Here is a 22,672-nt window from a genome sequence, read left to right on the forward strand (position 1 = left end):
TGGCCCACTCCTCCACACAGATCTTCTCTAGATCAGTCAGGTTTCTGGCCTGTCGCTGAGAAACACGGAGTTTGAGCTCCCTCCAAAGATTCTCTATTGGGTTTAGGTCTGGAGACTGGCTAGGCCACGCCAGAACCTTGATATGCTTCTTACAGAGCCACTCCTTGGTTATCCTGGCTGTGTGCTTCGGGTCATTGTCATGTTGGAAGATCCAACCTCGACTCATCTTCAATGCTCTAACTGAGGGAAGGAGGTTGTTCCCCAAAATCTCGCAATACATGGCCCCGGTCATCCTCTCCTTAATACAGTGCAGTCGCCCTGTACCATGTGCAGAAAAACACCCCCGAAGCATGATGCTACCACCCCCATGCTTCACAGTAGGGATGGTGTTCTTGGGATGGTACTCATCATTCTTCTTCCTCCAAACACGTTTAGTGGAATTATGACCCAAAAGTTCTATTTTGGTCTCATCTGACCACATGACTTTCTTTGCAGCTGTTTCATACAAATAAATTGTTTAAAAATCATATATTGTGATTTCTGGATTTTTTTTTTTTAGATTATGTCTCTCACAGTGGACATGCACCTACGATGACAATTTCAGACCCCTTCATGATTTCTAAGTGGGAGAACTTGCAAAATAGCAGGGTGTTCAAATACTTATTTTCCTCACTGTATATATATATATATATATATATATATATATATATATATATATATATATATATATATATATATATATATATATATATATATATATACACACAAAAGCATTCAGATGTATAGCTCATTTTTGACAGGAACCAATGCTGAATTCCTCAAAAATAATCTGTCAATAATAAAAAATTTACACATTTAGATGCCTTCCTGGAACTTGAAAACTCCTGAAAGTCATTTTACTTCTAAAAGTATTGAGGGCACGAATAAATCAGCACTACATTCTATTGCCCAATGAACAGCCAATTCCAACATTATTTATTGGATATCTCTCTATAGTTCCACATAATGTACATTGATCAGACATAACATTAAAACAACAGATAGGTGAGCTAAATAACACTGATTATCACATTAGAGTGACACCTGTCAAAGGATGTCTGGATATATTAATTAGCAAGTGAACAGTTAGTTTTCAGTGTTGTGTTAGATGCAGAATAAAATAGGCAAGTTTAAGGATCTAAGCAACTTTGACAATTTGCAGTGACTAAATGAATGTGTCCGATCATCTTTAAAACCAGTTGTATTGTAAGGTGCTTCCAATATGCAGTAGTTAGTACCTACAATCTGTGGTCCAACAATTGCACTCAAATTGAGCAATCCAGTCATCTGTGGGATGTGCTGAAAAGATTACTTTAACCAATTATGGCCTTGCCTTTCAACTTGCATAATTTAAAAGTCCAACATCTTGCTGCCAGTTAGAATTGCACACTTTCAGAGGTCTTATGGAGTCCATGCTTTTATTGTGTCAAAGATTTTGTCGTAACACAAGGGAGATCTACACAATGTTAGACAGATGGTTTTAATTTTATGGATGATCTATATAACTGCAGTTGGTGTTATTAACTATGGTTTGTGCTAATCAGTGTATTCATGGTGTAGGTGGGTCAGTACAGCTTAGAACAAGTGTTAACCACAGATCAATTTAAAGCCAGGCTGACTCCCCTGGCTGATCTGCATGGATGGCCAACTCTCTGTTGAGACCATAGGCTGCATGCTGTGTATGGATAGATGTGAGGCTCTGTGGTATATGTTCATGTCTGTGCATGTGTCATTTTAGAGCCCAGGCTAATGTGTCCTGCTCTGGCAGATCTCCCAGCAGGGCAAACCCTCTTCTCTCTAACCCATCCTCACAAGTGTTTGCCCTTGCATCAGTTAATAAATAATTCATTAGTGTCTTGACAGGACATAATGCTCTGCACATATCCCTGCCATCATGTTTGCTGCTTCTCCTTACCCATCCAGACAGGCCAGCCTTTTATAAAAGACTGTTATGTTGCATTGCATCCACACCAAGTTAAGAAGCTGATTGAGGGATGAAAGAAACTCTAAAGCCTTGAGCTTTTATTAATATTTTAGTACAGACAGGAACAAGAATTTGAAGTGTATTTCTCACAATAAAGTTGTATTTTTTATGCTGTGGATGATAAAATAAAAAAAAAGCTGCTTCTATTTAAAGCTAGGATAATCCAAATAATTAAATGTCACTCAAAGATAAACAAGTGCAAGGAATTTAGTCCTTTAATACAGTTGCCTTAAAAACTAAACACTTCTTTAGGCTTCTCCCATTACGGGTCGCCACAGCAGATCATCTGTCTCCATGCCCCCCTGCCCTCTACATCTGCCTTTTTCAAACCAACTACCTGCATGTCTTCCCTTACCACATCCATAAACCTTCTCCTTGGCCTTTCTTTTTTCCTCCTTTCTGGTGGCTCCTTCCTCAGCATTCTCCTACTGATAAAACCCATGCGCCTCCTCTGCACATGTCCTAACCATCTCAATCGTGCCTCCATCACCTTGTCTTCAAAACGTCCTACATGTGCTGTTCCTCTAATAAACTCATTTCTAATCCTGTCCATCCTCGTCACTCCCAAATTAAAACCTCAACATCTTCAGCTCTGCTACCTCTATCTCCGCCTCCTGTCTTTTACTTAATGCCACTGTCTCTAAACCATACAAGATTGCAGGTCTCACCACAGTCCTATACCTTTCCCTTTCACTCTTGCAGATACCCTTCTAACACAAATCACTCCTGACACTCTTCTCCACCCACTCCACCCTGCCTGCACAATTTTCTATACTTCTCTAATACACTTTCCATTACTTTGCACTGTTGACCCCAGTTACCTGAACTTTTACACCTTCTCCAACTCTTCTCCTTGCAACCACACAACTCCACTGCCCTCCCTTTCTTTTACACACATGTACTCTGTCTTACTCCCTCTGACTTTCATTTCCCTTCTCTCCAGCGCATACCTCCAGCTATCCACCATCCATCCTACTCTCACCACAAATCACAATCCACAGAGACTCCTGTCTGACCTTGTCTGTCAACCTGTCCATCACCACTGCAAACAAGAAAGGGCTGCGAGCCGATCCTTGATGCAGTCCAACCTCCAGCTTGAACCAGTCTGTCGTACTTCACTGCTGTCACACTGTCCTCATTCATGTCCTGCACCACCCTCACATACTTCTCTGACACACCTGACTTCCTCATAACTCATTTGTCGCAAGACAAATGTAACATATTTTAAACAAAAACAGCCTTCACTTTCTCGCTTTGTTCTTCCACCTTTTCCTTCACCTTACATTTGAACAAAGGGAGAAAGAATGTAAAATATGAGACAGATAGTGCCAGCCTAATGCCAGAGGGGGGATATGACCTTTTGAATTGCCATTTTGCTGCCATTGGCACTTTATAAAGCCTGGCAAACTGAGGAAAAAAAGAGAGACAAGAGTCTGTAAGATAAATGAGAGCTGCTCAGGGCATTCCTATTTGGCTTGCTTGGCTCTGTAAGCCAAAGGCTTTGATTTGTTTCAGATTGGCCTGTTCATCTGGCTCCTAGGAACCTAGCAGACTTTTTACATCCTTGGGCGCTAAATTTTCATTGTTCCTCTGCATTTTCTAACGTATTAGAATAAAAAAACACAGTTTTTACTTCATTATTTATTATTAAATATAATACCCAAAATATTTCTTAGTTGATACTTGTTGTTTAAGGATACATTAATTAAAGCAAGACTTTAAGCTTTAGAAAGGTTTAAATACACTAATATTCATTTTTTTTTTTTTTAAACCCACATGTCAATGGTACAATCAGGATAATTTAACTGTTTTAAAGAAAGTATAAAGACAGAGACCATGTAAAAAATTAATGGGCTTTGAAAAACAATGTACTAATAACATTGATTTATTAATTTAACTTAACCAAATTTTAAATGACATTTATTTAAGAGAGAATCCTTTTCTTTCAGTGTAATCAAGTGACAACAGTTTTAAAAACAGCTGCAAGAACACCTCCAATCAGATTTGCATGGGTAAGATTAAAATGTCATTGCTAGACCATGAAGCTTAATAATGACTATTATTATTCGGGCAGTGTGCTCCAAAATTGGAAAGCTAACAGGTAAACTAAAAGATACACCAAAAAATCACCTATTCGGGGGTCTGCAGACAACCTGAAAATGATGATAGAGTGGGCCTTATTAAGCAATTATAAACAACATATACCCCTTCCTTAGTAGGTTAAGCAACTGACAAGATACAATGTATTTACATTAGAAATTCTTTCTTTCACAATAATTGACTTCCTTCACATTAGTTAGCAGAATAAAAGAAAAACCAATGCTGTCCATACCCTTTTGTCTTTATCCAGCAACAATGAAATTAATTTTTAATGAAGAGACCAAATTATTTGCATCTCCAGAAGAGATTTCCAACTTCTTAGCTCTTAATTCTGACCTTATTGAACAGTTTTGAAGTGATAAGCAGTGGATGCAGTTTCCCTGATTACTACATTTGCCTTTACCTCCTGTCTTTAATATCACTGTTAACTAGCTAATTTATTTGCTTTCTGTTTATACTCCATCTACAAGCACCCCTGATTTTCAGCTCCCAGTTTACCTTCTTGATATGCCAAACTAGTGATTGATATGAACAACAACACAAAAAGTGTCATATTTGCAGGCATTTTCTAACAATAGATTTAGACAGTACATGTTCTCCTCTTTGCTGTTTAACATATTGACAGGAGCATATACATTTGTACTTTTTCACTTTAATGTACAAATTCTATTTACTTCCTTCTGTTACTCTTTCTTTGATGATTGGATCATAGTGATTATTGGATCTGAAGTAACTTCTTCAAACTCTCATTGACCAATCTACTTTTACTTGCGCCTCCCTAGTCCTTTAACTTCAATTTGCTTCAATAATTATGTTATACTTTTCCACTTTCTCCTTTACTGTTTGCATTATGTCCAGCCAACCTTTAGCTCAGGCTGTCCACAAGTCAATATTTATTTTTTTCTATCAGTGTTACAAACCTGATTCCAAAAAGGCTGGGACATTGTACAAATTGTGAATAAAAAGGAATGCAATAATTTACAAATCTCAAAAACGTATATTTTATTTACAATAAAATATAGATAACATATCAAATGCTGAAAGTGAGACATTTTGAAATGTCCTGATTTCATGAGAGCTACACATTCCAAAAAAGTTGGGACAGGTAGCATAAGAGGCCGGAAAAGTTAAATGTACATATAAGAAACAGCTGGAGGACCAATTTGCAACTTATTAGGTCAACATGATTTGGTACAAAAAAAGCCTCTCAGAGTGGCAGTGTCTCTCAGAAGTCAAGATGGGCAGAGGATCACAAATTCCCCCAATGCTGCGGTGAAAAATAGTGGAGCAATATCAGAAAGGAGTTTCTCAGAGTAAAATTGCAAACAGATTAAAGTTATCATCATCTACAGTGCATAATATCATCCAAAGATTCAGAGAATCTGTAACAATCTCTGTGTGTAATGGTCAAGGCCGGAAAACCATACTGGATGCCTGTGATCTTCGGGCCCTTAAATGACACTGCATCACATACAGGAATGCTACTGTAATGGAAATCACAATATGGGCTCAGAAAACATTGTTGATAAACACAATCCACCATTGCCGGCTAAAACTCTATGGGTCAAAATAGATGCCATATCTAAACATGATCCAGAAGCACAGGCGTTTTCTCTGGGCCAAGGCTCATTTAAAATGCAATGTGGCAAAGTGGAAAACTGTTCTGTGCTCAGACGAATCAAAATTTGAAGTTCTTTTTGCAAAACTGGGACGCCATGTCATCCGGACTAAAGAGGATAAGGACAACCCAAGTTGTTATCAGCGCTCAGTTCAGAAGCCTGCATCTCTAATGGTATGGGGTTGCATTAATGCATGTGGCATGGGCAGCTTACACATCTGGAAAGGCACCTTCAATGCTGAAAGGTATATCCAAGTTCTAGAACAACATATGCTCCCATCCAGATGTCGTCTCTTTCAGGGAAGACCTTGCATTTTCCAACATAACAATGCCAGACCATATACTGCATCAATTGCAACATAATGTCTGCGTTGAAGAAGGATCCAGGTACTGAAATGGCCAGCCTGCAGCCAGATCTTTCACCCATAGAAAACATTTGCCGCATCATAAAGAGGAAGATGCGACAAAGAAGACCTAAGACAGTTGAGCAACTAGAAGCCTGAACTTTAACAACTTCAATTCAATTTTTCAATTAATTTTTATTTGTATAGCGCTTTTAACAATGAACATTGTCTCAAAGCAGCTTTACACAGATAAACTTGTCTCCTCAGTCCCCAGACATTTGCAGACTGTTATAAAAAGAAGAGGGGATGTCAGACAGTGGTAAACATGTCCCAACTTTTTTGAGATGTGTTGATGCCATGAAATTTAAAAACTTATTTTTCCCCTTAAAATGATACATTTTCTCAGTTTAAACATTTGATATGGCATCTGTGTTGTATTCTAAATAAAATATTAAATTTTTTAAACTTCCACATCATTTAATTCTGTTTTTATTCACAATTTGTACAGTGTCCCATCTTTTTTGGAATTGGGTTTGTAGAAACATCATTACGTTTTTTTATATGCATATCAAGTTTTTTTTATTGATAATACAGTCCAGTCATTTTGGAGGTTTTAAGATAAATTAGAATAAGTCTTGCTTTCTAGCTCTTAATTTTAATATATTTTACTTCTGCCTAATGTTGTTTTAATTGTAATTTAAAATTAAAATGTTACCTCTGTTCAGCAACAAATCTTACAATAAAGCAATTAAGATATGATTTAAGTGTAGACTTTAAGGATTTAACAATTAAGACTCAAAATTTCATGCTCAAATTGAACAGACAAATATAATTATAGATACAGTAATCTGAAAATTTAAAGAACAATTAAAACACCTCAGGTTTTAAAATAAGGTATATAAAACCTCAGATGAACAACACATGACATATTACACTGTCATCATTTAAAAAAAAACTGTTTTTGTCTACATGTTTTTGCAGTTTGCTGGTCTGGAGCATTCATGCCAAGGAGGCATTCAATTATGCAGCAGGAATTATGTTTTAGAAGCAATTGTTGTTGCCAATCAATCTTGGTAGGGTTATAAGGCCATTAAAAAAATATTTTAAAGTCCATCATTCTACAGTGAGGAACATTATTCAAGTGGAAAACATTCAAGAAAATCTTCCTAGGAGTGGATGTCTCAGCAAATTCATCCCAGACTGTGCAATGCTCAGAGAAATTGCAAAAACCCAAGCGCTACACCCAAGACTCTACTCTTTTGAAGGGTTGCCAGGAGAAAGCCTCTTCTCTTTAAAAAGAACATGGCAGCACAGCTTAGGAGATGGAGAGGTGAAGATTTGCGATTGTTTTGCAGCCACAGGGCCTGGGCAACATGCAGTCATTAAGTTGACTATGAACTTCTCGGGAAACCAAAGTATTCTAAAGTTAAATGTGAGACCATCTGTTAAACAGTTAGAGCTTCAGCAGATCTACAAGATAATAGCTGAAAAAAAAACAGAAACAATTGCAATGGCCCAGTCAGAGTCCAGATCTCAATGCAACTAAAATGCTGTGCATAAACAAATGACCCCAAACCTCTAAGAACTAAAGCAACATTGTAAATAAGATTGAAAAAACTTCTTAACAATGATGTGAGAGACTGATAAAGTCATACATTATATGATCACTTCATAAAATCATAGATAATTTAAAAACTTTTTTTCCCAAATATATAGACTGTATATAGTCATTGTCTTGGCTGCCTGGAGCACATGAGTGAAACCAAATGCAAAAAAAAAAATTCCTCCCTTGAGATTTTTTGGCAGTCCTTTTTTACAACCACCTTCATTTTTTTTTTATCTTTAAGTTAGTTCTTAATAAGTGAAAATCATTCTTAAGTGGATTGAGGTCAGGTATATAGCTTCAGTTAATATAGGAATAGAGTTGGATTATACCAGTCATAGATATTTGGCTTGGCCAATTTAGACCATTTAATTTTTTTACCCAAAGAAGCACTTGGGTTCATTTGAATTAATCTGAGTAGAAATATAACCTGTTTTTCTCAGCAGTCACTTCAGGGCTGGAGTGGATTCCATTTCTTGCCCAGCAGTTTAATGCCTGCGTAAACACCAGCTTTTTTTCATGGTATAAATTATTATAAAGTTTGAACAAAAAAATATAAAGACAATTAACAAATTAACTATTATTTGCTGCTACAAAAAAATCCAATAAACACTATAAAAACAAAATGAAACAAATATAATGTATTTCAGTAAGAAATATACTTTTTGCACTCTTGATTTGTTGTATTCACTTATATGCATTTAATAAATACAATTCTGAAAATAATTATACAAAACATCCAATTTAAGCATTATTAAAACTAAAGCAGAAAACTATATAGTGATTAAAGTTAACAACTAAATGACAAATCAATATATATCAAAGAAAGAAAGAAAGAAAGAAAGAAAGAAAGAAAGAAAGAAAGAAAGAAAGAAAGAAAGAAAGAAAGAAAGAAAGAAAGAAAGAAAGAAAGAGAGAGAGAAAGAATCCTCCCAAGCAGTGCCAATTTTTGCTCAGTATAGCATTGTTTACAATCATTAGTATTTTTTTTCAGTGACCATTAACAAAAGGACATGAATGCTTATAAAATTTGACTTTCTTAAACTTTAATTAACTAACTTTATTGCTGAGAAATACGATCTTGAAAAAATTTTGACATTTGGCTGCTTATTCTCCAACAATATTTTTTTTCACCTCGGGTCTCTTTTATCTGTCTATATTCTACTTTATTAAACTTACCATGATTGGCTTACTTTTACTAATGTCACTAATGTGACAAGCTACAACAAAGCAATTACTCATTACCTTATTCCCTGGCATGTGATGACAGCTTGTTTATGTTATCATGCTAATGTCCTGGGTACAGGTGCTTTTGTCTGTGTGTGAGTGAGAAAGCATTGGTGCTTTGACAGTGTGTTCTTCTCTGCATGTGTGTGGGGTACAGCAAGAATAAGGGTGAGTGATATATTAGCCCACCCAATTTATAATTAAACCACAGGGAATTTTCCCAATTAGCCTCTCCAGTTATGTGCCACATGATCAATAAACCTCAGTGACTCAGTTCCCATGGAAGTTCCATTGGCATTGCCAATGCCATAACACTCTTCCACATTAATGTACAGGTAGTCCTCTACTTACGATGGAGATACGTTACGAGGACCTGATCATATGTCAAAAGTATCATAAGTCGAAGATGGTACTATGACTGTGACAGCCTTTCCTGCTTCATGCTGATTTATAATTTTTATTTTCTTCTCTAAACTGATGGCTTTTTTTCTTATTTTTTTTACTACCAGCAGGAGACATTCTTGGGCTCTTGGAAGACATGCTTTAATCACTAAAATTGCTGTTTGAAACAGTATGAAACAGAAAAAAATGCACACTGAGACAACTTTACTCTGTAGACCGCTAGCGAGAGTGGGGCATCTCACAGGACAGGAGATACACTCATCCCAGCTGCGCACCCAACGTATCATACATCATACAGTGCTGCCTGTGCCTGTTGCGTGAAATTTTAAATATTTTACAGTTTTGTCGTATCTATCTCAGGGATAATCTGTATAGCCTTCCCTGTATTATATTGTTACAAAAAAATTTATCCTTTATAAAAAATGTATTTAATTAAAAAAATTTATAAAACATTAGTTTTTGTCAATCATGTCAGACCTCAGACATTTATATGCTATGTTTCAACATGACACTATTTCACTTGTTCAAAAACAATGATAAATATATGTAACAAGCACACACCTGTGTGATGTCCATGCGGGAGTCACAGCTGAGTGGCTGAGTGGACATGGGCCCATTGGAGCCAATGTAGGTGGTCAGTACTCCTCGCTCATTGATCCTCTGGATAGTAGTTCCATCCACAAAATACACAAAGCCCCTCTTGTCCACTGCAATTCCTTCAAATGGAGTCAGTAGTGCTGTTATTAAAGCATGTCACATGAATAAAATCAAGGCTAATCCCCATTCTGTTACTCATTCTGCTTAATGTCACTTTCAGAAAATAATTCCAGCATACAATGTAATTACATTTATTTGAAAAGGGTAAAGGGATTAAAGAAATGCAAAAGAAAGAGAATAAGTAATTTGTAAGATTCTTCAGGAGAATGACTCAAGAATGCTTAGAACTGCATAAAAATCCATAACCAGTGTTGGTGCATTGCAGCAGCACAAGTACTGTAGTTCTCTTACACTTAATAGACACTGAGTGGGAAAAAGTATAGTGAACCTAATGTAAATGTTAGACACACAATGAGTCATTCAGAATGGGCAAAGTTCAAATTTGATTTCTATAGTTTCTAAATTAACTTTTTTTTTTTACTCAAAAATTATTTACCGGTACACAGAGTACATGTACAGAGACCTTTCCTTACAATTAACATGATTTAGCTTTAAAAGAGAATGCTTTCTGACCTCTCAATTCTCCCACAATTAAGACTGAACTATTGTGCATGTCATTGAAATAAAAAGTCACTGTGATAAGAAATATGTGAGTGATGTGATGATAAACCTCTGTAACATGCTTGATAGATACCTGCTATGGCATTGATATGCCCAGGTTTTCAAAGATTTTATTTGTATAACAAAACACAACAGAGAAAAAGGAAATAGCAAAGATTAAATAGCAGCTAACAGCTGGTATGGTGGGTTCAGATAGTGGAAGAGATGATGCAAACCACCAGGTGAAACCCCCGATAGCTGTAGTGGCATCACATTTGTCATGCTGTTTTATCTAAGGGCATCACAGTGTTCACAGGACTAAGTCACAGTCTATTGACTTTGCCTGTGGTAAGACTGTCCTCTCTCACATGGCTAATGAATTTGTCAAGTGACAAAATGGGTCAGTGCGTTGCTTCACTATGGCAAAAGTGAATATGGCCTCTGCTGACTCCTCTACCCTTCATCATCCTCCCAGCATTGACAGATTATATGGCAGAGCCCCTCCCTTTCACATGCGCCCTTTAAAATCCCTTTCTATGCAACCATAATTCATAAATTTCTCCTACAGAACAGGTTCTTGCCTTAAGGCTTTAAATGCTACATGCATTTCTTTTATACACTTAAAGCATGTATTTAGGCTTAGATGAGAAAACATTACTTAGATTATAGATTGCAATTTTTTTAAGATATAAAAGCATTTAGGACTTATAGAGACAAGAAGCTTCAATTATGTTGGCTGTTCATGACCTAGTTAACTAGAATAAAATTAATTTATATATTTGTACCGAATACAGGCTTCTGGCAAGTACCATAAATGCTAATATATTATGTTTAACTCCTTTATCTTTATAGTGCAAATAGTGGCATTGGGTAATGTCGCCTACATTCTATGAAATCTCCTCACACATCTTTCTCCCATTAACTAATACAACCAAAAGCTGTAATTAAATAATTGATGTTAACCTTAAGACATTTTGCCAAATAGCAAACTTGTTTTAACCATTCAACAAACAAACAAACAAATAAATAAATCCTAACTACACATTTAACCACCATCATTAAACTTTGGTTACAATAGACTTATTAATTGTTTACAGATTTTCATGCAAATATGTTGTGTGTGTGTGTGTGTGTGTGTGTGTGTGTGTGTGTGTGTGTGTGTGTGTGTGTGTGTGTGTGTGTGTGCGTGTGAATGGCAACACTAAAAGGTTGTATGAATGTGGTAAGTGGTATTGTATTTGTAAATAAGAATATAATTCTCGCTGTGTCCTTTCACACATATACACACTGAAAGGACACAATGGCAAGAGTGGATGTATGTGCATCCTAATCATCTGTCATAACACATGGTGTTTAAGATCCTGCCTAATTTCTGAGGGTATTGATTGTCTGTCTGATTTTGGAGTATATTGCCACAGTCTTCAACATTGGTATAACTGCAACACATTTGGATAAGGACTGCATAACTGTAATGGCAATTCTCAAATAATTCTCAGCTTGAAATTACCATGAAAATTCTCATTACCATGAGAATGATATTCTTATTTACAAGTGCAATACCACTTACCCACATTCATACAACATATTGATGTTGAAGCCTTGCCATTCTCACACACACACACACACACACACACACGAAAGTTAAGAGTACATTAAGTTAAGATAGAACAGTAATTTTAACAAATTTATAATGGGTACAACATTTTTCTCTTATTTTCTATCATTTAAAATCTGGCTTATTTAAATAATTTTTAAAACTGAGCTTGACTATCTATCTATCTATCTATCTATCTATCTATCTATCTATCTATCTATCTATCTATCTATCTATCTATCTATCTATCTATCTATCCATCCATCCATCCATCCATCCATCCATCCATCCATCCATCCATCCATCCATCCATCCATCCATCCATCCATCCATCCATCCATCCATCTAAACAGAATATAGCTGTAATTTACCATAAAAAAAATATAGCTTTTTTTCCTCTATTTCATCAAAACCAAAAAGACCAAGAAAAACAAATGCTGCTATTTGTAATTAGTATGCATTTTTAAAATAACTTTTGAACAGGTAGCCCAAAATACACAAATCTAATGTGACATTTAGAAGTGTAAAATATTCATCATTTTACAGTCTTCATTAGAGTTGATCAAAAGAGCTCATTTATAGAGCAAATACAGCATGCATTGTACTGTGTGTGGGTGTGTTCATGTAGGCATGGGATGTTTGTAAGTAATGAAATGAGTTTTTAGGTCAGGATGTGTAGGTTTTTTCCCCTTTCTCTGAACTTTTTTTTTACACAACGGCATGACAGGAAATTGCACCTCTTTAACAAACAATGAATTACCTGCTGCATCTGCAGCAGTACAACACACAAAACCAATGTTTAGTACAAAAAAATAGTTCCCTGATGTTACCATAACATACAATGGCTTAATTAAAACGTTCAGACCCCTGACCGAACAGGTCAGTACTGAGTACTTCAGTAAGAGGTAGGTATTTAGACATTGTTTGAAGCTTGGAACACATATATGGGTTTCATCCACCACTTCGGGACAAGAACAGAGAAAAATTTTGAAGTATGCCATTCTTGAATTCTAAAAGATGATGGGACCAGTCAAGCAGTGCTAGACGATCAGAGGAAGCATAGTGCAGTATGGGGAGTGATAAGTGGGTGTTTCATAATGAAACTGGTATGCTTATTCAACAATAACTCCAAAGTATCTTGTAAAAACCCAGCCATAAGTATGTGAGAATGCGTGTTTAAATTGTGAAATGAAATTAGGCATTTCTACTTAAAAAAAACAAAAGTATATGTAACTAAAATAACAGTATTTTGTAATGTATTTAGGCTACATCCTTGTGATAGCAAATATCATGTCAGGAAATGACAAATTTCCTTGCACAGAAAAATAACCTAGTAGATGAAATTGATAATCAGAACCCTACTAAATGAATCAGCAATTATTTCCATACAGATATTAGCCAGAAAAGGGATGAGTTTGGGGGGGGGGGGGGGGGTGTCTCCAGTACTACCAAGCTGTCACTACTGGGTTATTAAACAAGGCCCATAACCCTTAACAGCTCAGTTGTATATTTTAGATAATTGTAAGTCACTCTGAATAGGTGCCAAATGCATGCCATAAATGTTATTTCAATTGTCACCTGTACTGTACATAGGTACTAAATATCATGTTCTCAAATTTACAAATGTTGCTCAATTTGTTCTGTTAAGATTTATAATAAATGGACAATCAAACAATTTTCAGGGTACTGAAATCTGGTTTAGTAATAATAATTATATTGTATTATGACATTACACAGGTTGCTGTCAACAGGATCATGGCTAATGCTGTGGAAGTGTGGGTGAGTAGGTAAAGGTTTGAGCCCTGTATTTAGAAAATGCCTAAGTAATGAAATGGTCTGTTTGGGAGCAAAGCTATTGTCAGGCTGCAGACGCGGAAGCCGATATAGTCCGATCATTGTCCTTTTATTTTAAAACACCGTACAACACAAAAACACTCATAAGCCGTTGAAAACAACAAACAAAGACATCCGCTCGATACGCGTTGTCCGCTATGAGTTCGAATGTCCCAAGCATAATCCATAAAGCCTTCGGCAATGAGTAATCCAAGTCGGAAGTGGAATTCGCATATACAGCCGGCGGTCGAGCAGCCACGCGATTGTCCAGCTTGACAATATAACGACCGACAGCCTGTGACTCAAGAACGTGAGTTTATGTAGTCTGATCTTTCATGAGCCACAGCTGTCGGTAATCTTGGGAAGCAGCGTGACTGCTATCGAGGGGGGCGTGGCAGGGTGAATCCCTGACAGCTACAGAGGGGGGCGTGGCAGGGTGAATCTCTGACAGCTACAGACGGGGGCGTGGCAGGGTGAATCCCTGACAGCTACAGAGGGGGGCGTGGCAGGGTGAATCCCTGACAGTACCCCCCCATCCAGGGGCGACACCTGACGCCCCAAAACCCACCTATGCCAGGCGGGCCAGGGCACTCCGAGGAAGGCCTCCTTAGACGCCTGGGAGCAACGGAGGCCTGGTGAGCATCCTCTGCGGAGAGCCGTCATGGAACAACACCTTGCAGGAGGATCCGGAACGGAGCCACGCCCTTGGTGCTGACGGGAGGCTGAGTAAAGCCCCTGGCGGGGATTGGAGCCGGAGCGATCTCCATGGCGGGGAACCGGAACTGGACGCCAACCATGACAATGACCGGGAGTGGAGGACGTCCCGGGCGGAGACCAGGAACGTCGTACCACCCTCTGAGGGACCTGGAGGACCGACGTCGCCGTCAGAGGGACCTGGAGGACCGACAGTGCCGTCAGAGGGACCTGGAGGACCGACGTCGCCGTCAGAGGGACCTGGAGGACCGACGTCGCCGTGCGGGGATCCTGTGGGCGATCCGTCGTCCTGAAGAGGACCTGGGGGCGAGACGTCGCTCTCTGTGGAGCTTGGATGCGATCCTTCGCCCTGCGTGGAGCTTGGATGCGATCCTTTGCCCTGCGTGGAGCCTGGATGCGATCCTTCGCCCTGCGTGGAGCCTGGGGGCGAGCCGTCGCCTTCTCTGGAGCCCGGAGCGAGCCGTCGCCTTCTGTGGAGCCCGGGGCGAGCCGTCGCCTTCTGTGTAGCCCGGGGGCGAGCCGTCGCCTTCTGCGGGCGCTGGAGACGAGCCGTCGCCTTCTGCGGGCGCTGGAGACGAGCCGTCGCCTTCTGCGAGACTGTGGGGTGAGCCGTCGCCGTCGGTGGAACCCGGGGGCAGCGGTTCAACTTCCCTTTCGCAGTCCTGGAGCCAGGGTGAGTGCACAGGGAAACCCCTGGGCGTAGGGGCGCTCCTTGGGACCCTTAGGAGCAGATCGGAGCCGACTGAGCAGCCTAGAAATTAGGTGAAGCCTGCCTGGAGATCCACGAGCGGAGAAGGGCTCGCCTGGAGGTCCACGACATCAGTGGAGCTCTCTTTGGGACACTGAAGCGGAGACGAGCTCGTGGGGTCGCTCGGAGGCGGAGACGAGCTCTCGGGAGGAGCCTGGAGCGGAGACGAGCTCTCGGGAGGAGCCTGGAGCGGAGTCGTGCCCTCTTGAGGAGCCAGGAGCTGGGCGGAGCACTCTTGAGGGACCTGGAGCTGGGCGGAGCTCTCTGGAAGGACCTGGAGCTGGGCGGAGCTCTCTGGAGGTACCTGGAGCTGGGCGGAGCTCTCTTGGAGGTCCTGGGGCTGAGCCGAGCTTTCCGTGGGCGAGATGTCGCCTTGGAAGGGGCTCTGGGATGTAGCGTCGTCTGGAGAGGGACTCGGACGAGTCACTTCGCCTTCTGTGACCGGAGGTGTCGGCGCGGCACTCTCGTGACGACTCTGTGGCGGGAAAGCATGCTCCTGGAGACTCTGTGGCGGCGCGGCGCTCCCGTGGAGACTCTGTGGCGGCGCGGCGCTCTCGTGAAGACTCTGTGGCGGCGCGGCGCTCTCGTGAAGACTCTGTGGCGGCGCGGCGCTCTCGTGAAGACTCTGTGGCGGCGCACCGCTCTCGTGAAGACTCTGTGGCGGCGCGGTGCTCGCGTGAAGACTCTGTGGCGGGATGGTGTGCTCGCCGGCGCTCGGAGATGGTGTGGTGCGTCCACGAGAACCCCGGAACACAGCAGCACGCTGGTAGAGACCCTGAGATGAAGCAGCCCTCTCATCAAAACATTGGGGCTGAGCTGCAGGCTCATGGGAGATCCGGCACGGAGCCGCGTGCTCTTGAGAACTTAGAAATGGAGCACCTTCCTCCTCAAGGGGACTGTAGTGGAGATCCACCACCTCTATCCCCAACTTCCCCAGAAGCAGCCGGCTGAATTCGGCGAGTGAGCCGAATTTGCCCCCTTTGGCGCTCCATAGTGAGCTGGCTTTGGCAAGAACTTCTCCAGACAAGAGGGAAATACAGAGGGCAATCTTGGCTCGTTCGGAAGGAAACCGGGAAATGTTAACAGCCACATACTCGCCGGTGCCTTGCAGAAATCCGCCCAATTCGTCTTTTTTCCCCTAATAACGAGCCGGTAATCCCCTCGCGCTCTCTGAGGGGTGTGGCGCAGCCGCGCTCTCATGATCCGGCTTCTGTGGATCTGAACCGCGAGAAGCGGCACTGAGCTTCCGGAGGAAATCCGAAGCCGGGTTCAGCTGCCGATCCGTTGCGGTCGGAATCGCGGAATGGCGAATCCGCGTTCGGTATAGGTCGGTCGTTCTGTCAGGCTGCAGACGCGGAAGCCGATATAGTCCGATCATTGTCCTTTTATTTCAACAACCGTACAACACAAAAACACTCATAAGCCGTTGAAAACAACAAACAAAGACACCTGCTCGATACGCGTTGTCCGCTATGAGTTCGAATGTCCCAAGCATAATCCATAAAGCCTTCGGCAATGAGTAATCCAAGTCGGAAGTGGAATTCGCATATACAGCCGGCGGTCGAGCAGCCACGCGATTGTCCAGCTTGACAATATAACGACCGACAGCCTGTGACTCAAGAACGTGAGTTTATGTAGTCTGATCTTTCATGAGCCACAGCTGTCGGTAATCTTGGGAAGCAGCGTGACTGCTATCGAGGGGGGCGTGGCAGGGTGAATCCCTGACAGCTACAGAGGGGGGCGTGGCAGGGTGAATCTCTGACAGCTACAGACGGGGGTGTGGCAGGGTGAATCCCTGACAGCTACAGAGGGGGGCGTGGCAGGGTGAATCCCTGACAGCTATAGTAATAAAAAATTATCAGGTTTGTTTTTAAATTAAACCTTTTTCCAACCCAATAATTCAATTAATAAATTATTTCCTCTTAAATTTAACACACAAATATCAAACATCGCCTACCAGCCACAACAAGCTTAATAACATTATAACATTATTTATAGTATTAATCATATTAAACTAATTACATGCTGTTTGTCACATCTTGATTGCTGTTATTGCTGTTTTTGCAAAACATTGTTTTCATGTTTACAAGTACACTCTTGTTTTTAGTTCTCTCTTTTGCACATTGTACTGTATAATATATTATACAGTAGGTTTACTGGTCGGTGTTATTTTGTGTTTTGTGCATCTGTCCCACACTGTCTTGTGTTGTTTGTTTGCACAATGTTGCACATGATGCACTTTAGGTGGATAAGACAACTTACTTTAGTCCTTAGCTCTGTGTTCTGTTATGTAGCTTTATGTTGTGTGATGTTGCTGTGTTCTGGAGTAACTTTGTCTCATTTCACTGTGTACTGCATCAGCAATATAGGGTTGAAATGACAAAAAAAGCTTCTTAACTTGACTTGAAAAAACAATCCTCAAAATGATCCTTAACACAAAAGCAAGATAACATTTTTGCCAAGATTTATTAAGACGTTGTTCAGAGTTAGGCTAAAAAGTCTTCGGCTTCTTCTTTCGGCTTCTCCCAATAGGGGTCGCCACAGCAGATCATCCGTCTCCATACCCCCCTGTCCTGTACATCTGCCTCTTTCACCCGAACCACCTGCATGTCTTTCCTCACCACATCCATAAACCTCCTCTTTGGCCTTCCTCTTTTCCTCCTTCCTGTTGGCTCCATTCTCAGCATTCTTTTACCGATATACCCCATGTCCCTCCTCTGCACATGTCCAAACCATCTCAATCTCGCCTTCCTCACCTTGTCTCTGTGTAAAAACGTGTAAACAGCTAAAAAGTAAACATCTAAAAACTAGACTATCTAAAAAATTTAAAACATGGCATGACATGCTGTTTTTACTACAAGAGCATGTCCCATTCTGTTTTTTACCTTTTATTTATTAACAATTTGACATCAATTACATGCCATTTTTCTCTATCACTGTGGTCAAAAAGTGACTGCACTACTGTTATTAGGTTTGCTAGACAACAATAAACAGTCATTCCTACAAAGCATCTCTTACACATAGATATAACACAAAGTGCAAAATAATTATGAATATAAAAGTCATCACACCCGCATGAACATGGCAGTGTTTTAAAATGTAAAAAATATCTATCTTGAAAAAACGTGTGCAAAAAAAAAATCTGTTCCTTTTATTACCAAATGAGATCTACATATATGACACTGTAATGTAGAAAACATTATAGCCACTGCTTTATTAATCTCCTAATTTGCATTGACCCTGCCTTTTCAGCTAACATGATATACAAACTGAATCCAAGGCTCTATTATTTGAAAAAGGTCAACAATGAATTTATGTTTGGTCATGGTTAGAATGACAGAGTGCATTCAGACCAAATTGGATAATCTTCGAGCAAGACATGCTTACAGATAAAAAAAAAATAATAATCTTGCATCTCACTTTTTATCAACCTATTTATCTTGAATGGTTGCTGTGAATATAGATTGTGTCCTGCTTGTTACTGGTCATATGAAAGTAGGGTGAACAGAGGGGAAACAGACCAAATATAGAGCAGGAATTAAGTTTGTGTCTGACACTGTGGGACATCTCTAACAAGAGAATCCAAGCATGCAGTGATACAGTTCTATTTGGTGCTTGGCTCCCTAATACTAATAATGATAATACAAAATACAAATAATACCAAAAATACTGTACCAAAAATACATTTCATTATTTAAGAATTTGAGAGAGCTTCCATATTTTATGTATACAGTATCATCCAGAATTTGGAAACTGGAAAGAATTCAAACAAAAATATAATGCTGCCTCATGACTACAATCTGAATTAGAGCACAACATTGCATTAACCTTTTAGGAATTGCAGCCTTTTTCACATAAACCTTTTAGAAGAAGAGAAATCAACAGTTTGTTACATGCTTAAGAAGGAGAAATGCAAGTAAAAACAGGTATAATAAAAAAACTTATTGTAATTACCTAAACATGTGATTAAAACAACACTATGTAAATAATCTATTATAGTAAAATCATAATTAATTATGACAATTAATCAAAATGCAGCTAATTACAACACCAGCCCAAGAAATCTCACATTTGTTCACACTCTTACACATACCAAAACTGCAAAATTAGCAGCTATTTACAGATAATTTTTGGTACTTATAAATGTACTCCAGCTCATTTTAATGTATGGTAGTACTGAGTCATAGTGAACTATGATATCTTTAAACAGTAATTCTTACTAGGCAGGTGCATATAATGGTGTTACAATGCCCAGTCTTCTTGTCTCATACAAGATATGTTTGTGTCAATCAATCAGCAACCATAACAGTGCAGCACAACTGAAACTACTCCTGTGACAGTGATAGAGCACTGTCTTAGAGCTTCATGGCAGCATTTATTGATCTTTTCCCTGATTTACCAAAGAGTAAGCCTAAAAAATCCCTCGTAAGGCAGCCCATGCATTTTGATTCAAGACATCTTAAATGTTTCTTCCGGCCAAGCTTTGTGACACAAAGTTTTTTAATGTGTAGCTTGCCTAGGGCAAGCAGCACATCTCAGAGAACATGACAAAAAAAATTTACCACTGGTTCTGGAGTGGGTTAAACAAGCTAAAAAAAATTGTACTTGCCCTGTAATTTATTATTTATAGAGTATTAACTGGCCACATCAGGGTCCTGCTTTTTAAAGAATGGACCCCTGATGTGCTTCTTAATACAAGGAAAGACAGAGGAAATAATGTTTTTTTTTTTGCATGGAAATATGAAAACCATTAAATAACTGCAACAAAAGAACAACTGCACATGTTCCAGTAAAGCAGACTACTTGCTAAACTACTTGGTTATTAAAGCTTTTTAAAGTATGGTGGTGAAAAAAACACATTACTGTGGCACATCAGGGAGTTGAAAAAGCATCTAAGAAAACATGATAAAAATAGCTTCTCCCTTCCTGACACTTTTATTTTGGTGAAAATTGCCCTTTAATCTGATATCGCTCTCAGATTCTATTCAATTGCCTGACACCAATGATATAAATGTCCCATTTTATATTATCTTGATTCCAGCTGCCATTTTCATTTAAGCTTTGGTGGCCCTGACACCAGCAGTACTTGCGTATTTTCTGATACTTTGGCTGTGTCTGTGATTCAAAACTGCTTTCCTTGCTTCTCGCCCACTCTTTTTTCCCAACAGAAATGTGGATTTAAAAGAAAAATCACCTTCCATCTACCAGATGGAAAAGTCCTGTAAATAGTGTTGACTCAGAGACAGATATAAGAAAGAGATGGGCAGACAGCCCCGGTGAAAGGACAGATGTGATGACTGTGTGTTAGCACCAGATAAAGGCATTAGTTTTCTGCACTCTGCAGCCAAATGAAGCTGGCAGCATGGGCAAAAACCCAGATCCATGGGTTCTTTTAAACTGGTGTCACTCTCTACAGCAGCAGTTGAGGTCTTTCTGCCTCTAACAAGCTGTGGCTATTATTTTTGTACTGTCTTGGAACTAATCCCATGCAGGCAGTTAACTGACAAAAGACTCACTTGCGATGAAAGAATACATAACATTTTTTGCTGAAAAACCTCTTTTTTTTTTATTCGACATAATCAACCAGCTCATTCATTTCCTATTTTTTCTTCTAACAGTTGTACTTGTGCATTTTATTTATTAGATCTGGGAAAAGCAAGTTATTCAGGGTTTTTATTTCCAATTAGGAAACAAATCTTTGCATTTAATTTGCAAGATGAAGGATGTTTAATGGCAACTCTACACCAACACAAACACAACACTAATAATAAAGCTGAGTGTGATGAGGTTTCCTTTGAGTTAAAATGTGATAATAAAATAAAAAAAAAAACAATAGATAAATTATTTATTTATTTATTAGATTTTTTTTTTTTTGCAATGGCCATGAGTATAAAAGAAAAGTATTTAAAGAGTAATTTCCCCATGCATAAAGAAATTGAAAATTAAACAATATCATTTCATTTTTATATCAGTCACAAATCATTACAAGAGCTTTTGTATTAAAATACATAAATCTAATGTTAGAAGCTCACACCTTTACACTCACCTTTAAAAATTCATAATGTTTTTGCTGCTTGCTGAATGTATTTTAATTACATTTTAAGGTCTCAGGTCACAACACAGAGAAAAAAAAAAGTCCTCCTATGGTAATCTGGGTTTGAAACCAAGAGACCAAGCCTCAGTGGTATGATGAAGCTTTGAACCCTGTTTTCCAGTACATACCCAGCAAACATATGGCACAAACCAAGTAAAAAGTATTTATGTGCACATCGAATTACCAATGAACATTAACATAAAATATGAGAAATGAAAATTAGCTGGAGGCAAGGAGAGTTCTTGTAGGTAAACCAAAACTACTAAATAAATATCAAATACATCCATTTAGACATGCTAAACATGCCAATGAACAGATGGAGAACTTGAAAACATAAGGTAAAAAAGCTTATTTAAATTATTTACCTTTTTTTCAAGAAACCCTTCCCATGACATGACTTTCATAAATGTATATTCTCTAAAATGTAGAACAAAATTTGGAAACAGCATATTTTGACTGCACACAACAAAAGGTCCCCATGCTCACTGTAAATTTTGCAATCAATCTCTAATGCATCTTTATTGTAGACAAAGACATTAGGGGCGCTTGTGAAGATTGACAAAATGATACACTGTTTATATTTAAATAAATGTAGAAAGCAAACAGCATCCCAAAATATAACCTACTGCACATCAATTATTTTTAAATACTATATATTTTTATACCTTATTTTTACAGTTTCATGATTTGTCTCAATATTTCTAGATGTTGCATGTGAAACTGAAGAGAAGGAAAATACATTGTGTGGTTCTTGACTCAAATGAGTTACTAAATATAAAAACTGCAACCACTGCAACATTGAACAAACAAACAATCTGTCTGCAGTACATTTAGTACATCTGTACTGTATCATTAAAATACATGCACATAAAAAAAACACAGAAATAATTTTTCCGTTACTTGATGATTCACTCTTTAAATCATGTAAAATAACATAGAAAAAGAGAGTTTCAGTATGATAAACCTATTATATACCCGAAAGGAAATCTTATGTATCAATTCAATACAAGAATAAAACTGCAACTAATGTATGGGTATGTATAAACAGCATCTCTTAATATAATTACCAACTGCCTTTTTAATTAGTGTGGTTTACTGTCTTGGCAGTGGATATA

The 22,672-nt window shown here is 39.0% G+C and overlaps 1 protein-coding gene across 5 annotated transcripts in view; it reads right to left on the bottom strand.

Annotated features, from left to right (window-relative positions):
• LOC310736587 (teneurin-1-like) overlaps positions 1 to 22,672 on the bottom strand; it is a 257,458-nt gene that overhangs the window by 13,526 nt on the left and 221,260 nt on the right. For all 5 annotated transcript variants that reach the window (XM_083560159.1, XM_083560158.1, XM_083560157.1 and 2 more), the window contains one exon: positions 9,879 to 10,033. In XM_083560159.1, coding sequence (XP_083416285.1) covers positions 9,879 to 10,033 — 155 coding nt within the window. The remainder of the gene's footprint in view (positions 1 to 9,878; positions 10,034 to 22,672) is intronic.

Source organism: Silurus aristotelis (assembly GCF_946808225.1).
Source record: "Silurus aristotelis genome assembly, chromosome: 14".
Classification (NCBI taxonomy): Eukaryota; Metazoa; Chordata; class Actinopteri; order Siluriformes; family Siluridae; genus Silurus; species Silurus aristotelis.